Source organism: Apaloderma vittatum, unplaced genomic scaffold (assembly GCF_000703405.1).
Source record: "Apaloderma vittatum isolate BGI_N311 unplaced genomic scaffold, ASM70340v1 scaffold17922, whole genome shotgun sequence".
In the NCBI taxonomy this organism is placed as follows: domain Eukaryota; kingdom Metazoa; phylum Chordata; class Aves; order Trogoniformes; family Trogonidae; genus Apaloderma; species Apaloderma vittatum.
The window spans coordinates 36,772-46,274 of record NW_009705455.1 but is presented as its reverse complement, the minus strand read 5'-3'; the positions used below and the strand labels follow the sequence as shown (position 1 = coordinate 46,274).

The following is a 9,503-nucleotide window of genomic DNA, read 5'->3' as shown; positions in this document are numbered from 1 at the left end:
AAAAAGAAATCTGGAAGAAGAGCAAGAAAGTCAAAAAAAAAAAAAAAAGAAATAGAAGAAACAAGGTAAATTGGAGAGGTGTGATCTGGGCTGTTGGGTTGAAACCACACACAATGTAAAATTAGCCTTGCTCCATTAACTGTAACAAAAAAAAAATAGCAATAAATGAGGCAAAGAGCTGTGAAGCAGGAGGGAGTTACCACGGGGAGGTGTTGAGCTTCAAAACTAGGGCATAGTGAAGGACACAACCTGTGTTAGGCTACAGTAGCAAAGTCAAGGAAGACAATCTTCCCTTGAAAGAATGGATCTGTCTTGGAGAAGCACCTGCGTGGGGCTGGGATGACCATTTCCTCCAGCATCTCCAAGACAGAATCATTTCTTCCTGCCTCGCCAAGGCATGGCCATGTCCTCCAACCTCAGCAGGACACAGCTATGTCTGCCAACCTCACCAAGGCATGGCCATGTCCTCCAGCCTCCTCAAGGCACAATAATGTTCTCCAGACTCATCAAGGAGATTTCCTCCAGTCTCACCAAGGCACGACCGTTTCCTCCACTCTTGCCAAGGAATGGCCATTTCCTCCAGACTCACCACAGCATGGATGTTCCCTCCAACCTTGCCATTTCCTTCAGCCTCACCCAAGCAAGGACATTTCTTCCAGTCTCTCCAAGGCTTAGCCATGTCTTCCAACCACACCAAGGCATGACCATGTCCTCCAGACTCGCAAGGCACGGACATTTCCTTTGATCTGTACAAACCACTAGGGTGCAGCATTCACACACGCAACCACCTCCTGCAACAGCCTTGCAGAACCAGCCCCTGGTAGCTGGGAAACTGCCTTCACATGCCCTCTGTCTCTCTCCAGGAAACCAGTTTAAACAGGCAGCCCGTGAACTAGACCCAGCCCAGTATCTTTGTGCCATAGGACGCTAATGCCTGAATGCTCGTCGTTGTACCAAGGTGTGAAGTTAAATCTGAGCTGCCAATGCTCCCTGCAGCCCAACCACAGCCTCCTCTTCCTACCACTGGTAAAAGCCAACGCACCTCATTCCAGCTGCTCACATGGGCTTCTGGCCATGGAGAACACACAGAGAAATCCATAGCTGAGCTGCAGGTCGTGTTCTTCACAGGGGAGTGAGTGTGCTCAGTCAGTCGCCGCAGGGCAGGAAGGTGCACACAGGGAGGGGCAGGAGGAGAATAAAGGAAACCCAAGAGAATAAGCAGAGATAGCACTTTTTTTTTTTTTATATCAGACACTTGTAATTAGAAAGCAGCGTACAGGCTATAGATGATAAAACTTAACATATTATTAGCCCAGCAAGCAGTGAATTCAGTCTTGCTGTTTCAATGATTTAACAGCACTGAAGGCAAAATACTCAGCCCATCATGCATTGGAACTAAATGCTCCTCACTTGGGCTCCTTCTTGCTTCATTTTAAAAGTGTTTTATTACTTAATGAGCTCTTGCTGTTCTGCAATTAGTAGCCCCACACACCTCTTTGTCCTGGTTGCTACCAGGCTCAGTGGAGGCTAGTCTCTATAGAAAATCTGGCTGCATGATCATAATAGCTTCATCGACTTTTAAAACACTGGAGCTGAGCTGTGAAGTTTCAACACAATTTTCTCTCTCCCCAGCACCCATACCCATTAACCGGGCTTCCAATGGGAGAGAAACCTGGGAACTGAGGTTTGGACTCTACTGTATTATTTAATTATTTTTTTTACTTCTTGTAAAGCAGCAAACCAAGAGAGAAAGAAAAGGAGCAGCAGCAGAAGCCCTTTTCTATTAGGAACACTAGTAGCTTCACCTGTGGCCACATACAGGTGTTAGAATGAAGCAAATTGTGAGAATTCAGGGTCATTATGATTTTAATGACTAACTCAGAGCAAGGAAAAGGGGAAGATCCAAGACTTCCCTCTCTCTCTTGAGCTTGATTACCCCTCCCAAGTGACTTTCCTGCTGCGTATTCATCTCCTCAGTGTCACTTTCATTACTCAGATCTTGTCAGATGATCCCTTTTCTAGCACTCAACCATGTTCACATTGATTTGCAGTCCCAACACCTCTTAAAGACACCAAGTTGGGTCAGATTCTGTTTTGTCACACGTAAGGCTCCTCAAAATCTTCCCTTCTGCTCTGGGATTTACCCCTTCCTCTTCCTCCCCTTAGAGTTTGTTCTATCAGCTAGAACACATTATTAAAACAGATGCTCAGGGTACAGCTTTTAAAATTTCTTCTTTCCATACAAATTCAGCTAATAGAGCAATTTTAGGATTGTAATGTAAGGCGTGTTTGTTTAATCTCTGAGTCCTCTGGGCTTGATCTCATTCCTGTGATCACCTTGTGCAATCGTGTAACGCCACCAAAGTCACAAGAATGGCACAGGTGTAACCAAGATTATCTCCATTAATCTGCACAGATGCAGAAACAGTTGGAGCCTGCAGCTCCTGAATTTTAACCTCAGTCAAATCCATTTGCAAATGGAAGAGTCTTGAAGTTGCCATCGCCAAACTCTGATCCTACAGAAAGTCATATTATGGCAAGTCTGGTTAACAATATGTAGTAGATTCATCAGAACCAAAGTTACCCAACCCACCAGTGAATCAAGGAATCAATGCAAAGACAGTAGAACAGACTTGAGAGTCAGAGAGGTCCTTGTCTACCCCAGGCTGTATAAGGACCCAAAAGTCCTTATCTAACTCCCAGAGAGTAAGTCCTGTGCTGGACATGATGTGCAAACTTTCACAGCTCCAAAACTGCCCAATTTACAGAAATGGATGTTTTTTCCTGACCTTTAGGAGAGAAAACTCCCCGTTCTGAGGCATTTTCTGGTTTAGCAGCAGAAGGTAGGTAGCAAATTCACACAGAAATTCAAAATGTGGGGCCTGAACCTTAGGGATATTTGTAGGATTTTCTGCCTTCTTTAGAAGCGTAAAGCAACCCTAGTCCGAAAGCAAGCGGTGCCCTGAGAAGCTCCCTGTTCCACCAGGCACCTGTCTGAGCACCACGTAACCGATACTCCAGCAAATTGGTATTATGTCTCCTTCCAAAAGGGTGAGGAAGCCCAAAACATGGCCCCGTACCTCAGCTCAGTGCTCTCCAGCAGCAGCTGCAGTGCTGCAGAAATGAGCACAAAACCAGGGTGAACCCCAGGCTGCTCTGCTTTCCAGTTGCACGTCCCTGGTGTACGGGCTCGAAAAGGCTGATGAAAGGCTGAACTCCAACAAGTTCATTCCTGAGCTCAAGGAGTGAAATGAAGCAATTGAGAATTAGGTTCTTTGATGTGATGACTGACTGGAAAGTGTTCCTGTTGTGCCCAATGGGTTTTCAATGAGGCAATCTGTCGTACTCGAGAAGCACGGTAATTCTGCAGAAGCAGTTAGGAATAAATTTAGGCAAGGAATTAGGAGAAGATTTTCAAGCAGCAGTGCAGGGAGACTCTGAACTAGGCTGCCGGATTAGAAAATTGGAATGAAAATATGGGGCAAGCTTTATGATGGAGGCTGGTGAATTGATGGGAGAGGTTTTATAACTATGAATGCAGAGTCACAGGCTTAACTCGGTGATTCAACCGTGTGCGTCTCTTGAGAGCTGTTAAACTAATGCATTGATATAGGCTTAATAGGAAACCTGCTGGCTCCTGGGAAGCTGTACTGCAGTGAGGACAAAGAAGAATGACTCGTGACATAACAGGTAGAAAAAATAAATTGAAGCACGGGTACTTCATCTGCAGTGCTTGGATACTACAGCATTTTGCCATCCCAGGGGGACACCAGGTTCTCGTCTTTGTAACATGACTTGACACCCAGTCTCCAGCACGAGAAGACGTTTTAGTGGCTGAACTCACAGGCAGACAAACCGATACTAGGAAATTCAGTAACAGGTAATTATGTCTTTTGTCTCATGAGATGAGTTAATCAGGATGTCCACCCTAAAATGATGACAGACACAATAATAAAGAACAAGATGGGGTGTTAACGAAACAGTGTCTAATTAAGCCATCAGGACGAGCCATGTCTTGGGAGATCCAGTTCAGCAACTTCTGAATCACACCAAGTCATGAAATCCAGAGTGCAATGGTTTCCACAGATCGTTTTCTCGGCGCACAAAGGTTCAAAGTACTGGACAGAGAAAAATCAAGGGGCATCCATGCGGACTTGAGGTGAGAATGGCAGCGAGCATTTTGCATCCTGAGCTGAGCTTCTCCGCAGCCAATCCTTTATTTTCAGACTGTAGCAATACAGCTTCAGGACCCTTTGAGATATTTGAGATATTCAAGACCCTTCAAGTCCCTTCGAGAATGTATTCAATGTTCATCTCAAAGGTGAACCAGCTGAAGGTGACAGTTACAAGCATAACCACTTCGTACTTCCCAGGGCATCTTAGACTTTTGGGGACTTGATTACCTGATCAGCATTTGCAAGGCCGCTGATGGGCCGACAGCAGCACAGCACCTAGCCAAGCTGTGTGGGAGCTGGAGTAGCAACTTCTGTCTAGGAAAGATGGGCTCAGGCCAGTAATCTTCTCACTTGTGGTGTTATGTTGCCTGGAATTAGTGGTACAACTTCAGTATCGCCTGGGATCTGAGACAGGTTCCATCAGGTGAGAGCTGAGGAGGTGCTTAGCTCCACGTTCGCCGTAGAGCCACCTCACTCGCACGTTTCTCCCGTAGTTTCGCAAATGGTTCAGTAAGGCAGATTTCGCTGCATATGGCATTTGCCTCTAAAAATAGTCTTTGTGCAATTCCTGTAGAAGGGGAAAGCAATTACACCTCTACTATGGGAAAAACACTCACTCCCTTTCCACAGGCTGACTTCAGAGCCTCTTTGCTGGTAATTACCATCATTTTTCTGCTGAGGTTGCTGACACGGAGGTGAAGTGACCTCCCTGAGCCTCTACGGACCTGGATCCAAACCAGTGTTTAAGGGCAGGATGGCCCCACCTTCTGATCTCCAGACAGGGTTCAGGTCGCCTTCCTTCCAGCTATGGAAAGAGATTTTCGTTAATCGCTCGATGCTGCAAGTTGGGGCTGGAAATCTGACACCTAAATATTCCAGAAACCTCACTGCTTGCTCAAGCAAAAGCAATGTCTCAACACACGGCCATGGCTCTACAGCCTGTCACAGTCCTTGTCTCGACACTGCTCCACAGGTGCTACGTGCCCTGTTTTCTCTCAGGTGCTCTAACTGACGGACACAACAAAGGTTATGACCTGAAGATGCGAGTTCACCTCTGAATATTGCACAAATATTCAAATGCAACATTTGCCTTAATGAAACGCACTGTCTCCTTTTGAACCCAGCTGCTCTATCCTCTTCAGGCCAGCCATGGAGATGATAAAGCCACTTTTTCTTATGAGTCCGAGCTTATTCCTTCTATCTTCCTGCTTTGAAGGGCTATACTCCAGGAGCATATCTCAGGAGAAGGGCTATTTTGATAACCACAAAGCACGATGCTCCCTAGAAAGCAGCCAGGCAGGTTCTTTGATGCTGGAAAGTGTCCTAGTTCCTGCCCTCAGCGGAGCCACGACTGTGATTCGTACCAGCAGAGCAGCCAGTGAGGCCTGAGTCAGGGCTGGATCTTGGGCTTGGTTTATCCCCTCACTAGATAGGGCTGGCGACTCAAAGCAGCTTCCAGAGCCACCAAGGAAGGGCCCCACCTGTCGTGAGGTAAGAAAGGAAGTTGCACGGATGAAGTCACGCTTAGAGGAGAAGAAGACGTGGTCTAAAATACAGGTGTTCTGGTCTTCAGTTGCCAAATGATTATTAACGGAGGAAGTTACACCACAGCTGGAAACAGCTTCTTACATCTGCAGCCCAGGAATCCCAACTGGTGATGGGGACCAGCTCAGCCTGTTGCAACGATTGCATCTGCTCTGATAAGAGCTCTGGGGAAGAGAGCAGAGAGAGCACAAAGATAGACCCAAGGCAACCAAATGGGGTGATGAAATTCACCTCAGCGCACGCTGCACCGTCGCCGCTGCTGAAAATAATCCTACAATCAGAAATGAAGACTGCTTGACTTTTACCCTGATAGCTCCCTCAGATTTTGAGGACCATAATCAGCCAGCTATTTTCATTCAATCAACTTCTTTTACACAGAATAATGCCTAGGGAATAAACTTTATACGCTGCAAGCTCTTTTTATCTCACGTGTAGATTAAAATATATTTTCAAATGCCATTCCAGCAGCTAAAGAAGACCAGTGTCCAAATTCCATTTTTACAGCATTACAAAATCCCTTTACTTTTCACATGATATGTGGAGACAAACTCAGTTCCCTCTTCTGTCACATTTAGACAGGTAGGAGCTGCATCTTCTGCACTTTGGAAAACAGAATGCATTCAAAATTATCTGCACTGAACTGAAAGAGGAATGGAATCTATGAAGATATTCATGGGGGGCAAAAAAAGACAAACCCCATTGATCAAGAGTTTGTAGAATCATGAGAAAGTCACTTTAGAGAATTTGTTGGTGAAAAGCAGGTGAGAGAAGTATAGAATAGCCCTCGTCTCTTAAACTACAAATACATCCTAAGAAGGGGCTGACATGGACTGACTCACGCATGGGTTGAAGTGGAACCAAGCTGGGTAACATCACACCAAGACCCCTGATATCAATGGGGTCTGCACCCAATGCATTAACCTGAGGGTATGACCTTTATAGGCACAGAAAGCTTTTTGTTAAATCAGCTTAGTCAGAAAGGGGAATAAAAGGCATTCTGCCCCAAAAGCCTCTCTTCACAATGCCTACGTGTAAAACAAGTCTGTGGAGGAAATGCACAACAGGAGTTGTGAAAGAATGAGCTCATTACCTAGGAGGACTCATTCCCAGAAGGCAGGGCTTTGAAACCGTATAAAAGTTCTCAAATCTCCTGTGCTCCACCATCCACTTGACTTCGTGCTTCTCCGTGTTGACTGGTTGGGTAAGTCAGAGAACACCGATGCTTTTTTGTGATGCCTGTAATTTTACTGCTTGGTTTATTGTAGGCAGGCTCTTCTGATAGCTTTGAATATGCAGAAGATTCCTGCAAAGAAGAGAAATCGTGGGCACTGGGGTAGGATGAACAGTCTTGGAATGACTCTGCAAGGCAAATTTAGATTGAGTGTAAACGTGAGGATAGTTAAGTGCTAAATTAGACCCTTTCTGAAGAAGAGATTAGATAAAATTACCTTGGTTTAAGTATAACTGATCCTGCCTTCAGGGAAGGAGAAGGTCTAAATGGCCTCCTAGAGCTCCTTCCATATCTATTTTCTGTGCTTCTGCTATTTATTTATAAGCAGAATATTTTTAAAACACCAATTTCATTGAAGAACTATCTTGTAAAAGATAATTTGCAAGTGTGAGGGGCTGTAGGGAGCAAAAAGGTGGAAGTATTCCGAGTGTGCTGTCTCATTCATGCTAACCATGTCAAGAGCAATATATTAATTTGGCTTAAGACCTTATCAGGTCTTTATAAAGAAAATAGCAAGAGACAAGCGATATTGATCTGGAGGATCTAGGAGAATGTAGAGGAAGGGAATGAACTTGCTTTGAAGATGTGCTGAGAGGAGCAGGCAACATGGGGCAGGGAGAACGAACTTGCGGGTTCTCGCACCATTCGTGTTGGTCCTAGTCCTGTATTGAAGGAACTTAAAAATGTCCCTTCCAACCAACGCTTCTGCAAGTCTAACTTTTTATTTGCGCCTTTAGAAAAACAGCAATTCACGTTTTACCAGTCCAGCTAAGCCTGGCACCTGCCTTCAGCTGCCCACAGAAGAGAGACAGTTCCATAAGTTTATAGGAAAAGCCAGTTGGCCTGTTGCACCTTACTGTCCTTGGGAAAAGAAATCCCTCCTCGTTATTCTGATTCATGCAAGTTACACGTGTTATTAGCGGCCGTGATAATCCAGAAACGCAGGGACAAATCACCATTGCTAATTCTTTCCGTGACAGTTGACAGGACTTGGCGACAGGTAACCTCAGTCATCGATGAAGTCACAGTCAAACAAAAGCAAGAGGAGGAGCTGGCCTATTGTTACTGTAAAATCTCTTAATACTACAGAAAACTTACTGGCGAGGTCCACCTCGACGCCTTAGCTCCTCAGGTTTCTAATTCCAATTGAAACTTGGAAACCATTCCAAAAGGGGTAAAATCCAAGGAAGTATTTAAGTTTTGTCAATATAAAATATCCCCTTGGGCCCAGATTTATGTTTTTTCTACTTTTTGAGACACCAAACCTTTGAAATGTTTGTCCTCAGCATTCCTCATTTTTCTGTTATTCTTTTGGCTTTCTGGAACTGCTATTAAACCCGCAGAACTGTTGTTTGCCAGCTCCTCTCGTTAATTCCCCAGGACAGAAACGAAAGGGAGGTTAACGTGTTGGGAAGAGCTAAGCAACAGGAGGAAGAGCTCTGAAGTGTAAATCAGCTCCAAGTTCAAAGGAGTGGCTCTGCCTCGGTTAGACCTGACAGGGCTGTCCCATATCACAGAACAGAAAGGAACAACAAGGTAAGACAGAGTCAGAGCAGGAGCTGAAAAGCAGCACAAAAAAGAAAGAGCAAATCCTCTCTGAGTCAACCTGCCTTGGGAACCCAAGGGCAAACCAAGAGAACTTTACTCTTGCAGCTGATTCACATTTCTCACAATTGTTTCACCCTTATCTGAACACAGCTCATTTAGCAGACACAATAACACTCTAATGTCTCTTTCAGATACTCCTGTTGCTTGCAAAGATGTCTCTGAATCAAACACAGATCAAGCAGGAAATCACCCTCCCACCCGGCCTGAGCAAAACAATTCCACAGCAAAGCCAAGAGCCTGTGCCAAGCACTGAGCCAGCCCCATGTCCACAGCAGCAACCTGAAGTCCAAGTCCCAACACCTTGCCCAGAACCAGTGCCAGTAGTAGTGGCAGTATGCCCAGAGAAGACAACGCTGTTGCCAACGCCGGTGGTGGAACCAGGCAGGGGAGAAACTCCCGTGGTCGTAATCCCCAAGTGCCCAGCCCACGAACAGCAGCAGCAGCAGCAATGCAAGGTGCCACCAACTGTCCCACCTGTATCGTGCCCTGAGCCTGTTCCATGCCCTGAAGAGCAGTCAGCGTGCAAAGAGCTGCCTGTGCCAATCCCTGTTTCCTCCTCTGAACCATTTTTTTCAAGGAAACTCCTGTGCCTGTTCCTGTCACCTGCCCAGAGGCAGCCGCATGTCCCCAAGAGGAGCAGCAGTGTAAGGAAACTCCTGTGCCAATCCTCGCTACCTGCCCGGAGGCTGCAGCATGTGCCCAAGAGAAACAGCAGTGCAAGGAGATCCCTGTGCCAATCCCTGTTTCATGCCCTGAACCTGCACAATGTCCCCAGGAGAAGCAGGAGGGCAAGGAGATCCCCGTGCCTGCTTCATGTCCTCAGGAGAAGCAGGAGTGCAAGGAGCCCCCTGTGCCAATCCCTGTTTCCTGCCCTGACCCCACACCATGTGCCCAAGAGAAGCAGCAGTGCAAGGAGACCCCCGTGCCAATCCCTGTTCCGTGCC

The 9,503-nt window shown here is 46.1% G+C and overlaps 1 protein-coding gene across 1 annotated transcript in view; it reads left to right on the top strand.

Moving 5' to 3' along the window:
* Positions 1-8,711: 8,711 nt before the first annotated feature.
* LOC104270906 (keratinocyte proline-rich protein-like) overlaps positions 8,712-9,503 on the top strand; it is a 1,057-nt gene continuing 265 nt past the window's right edge. The window contains exons 1-2 of the mRNA XM_009865418.1: positions 8,712-9,095; positions 9,137-9,493. Coding sequence (XP_009863720.1) covers positions 8,712-9,095; positions 9,137-9,493 — 741 coding nt within the window. The remainder of the gene's footprint in view (positions 9,096-9,136; positions 9,494-9,503) is intronic.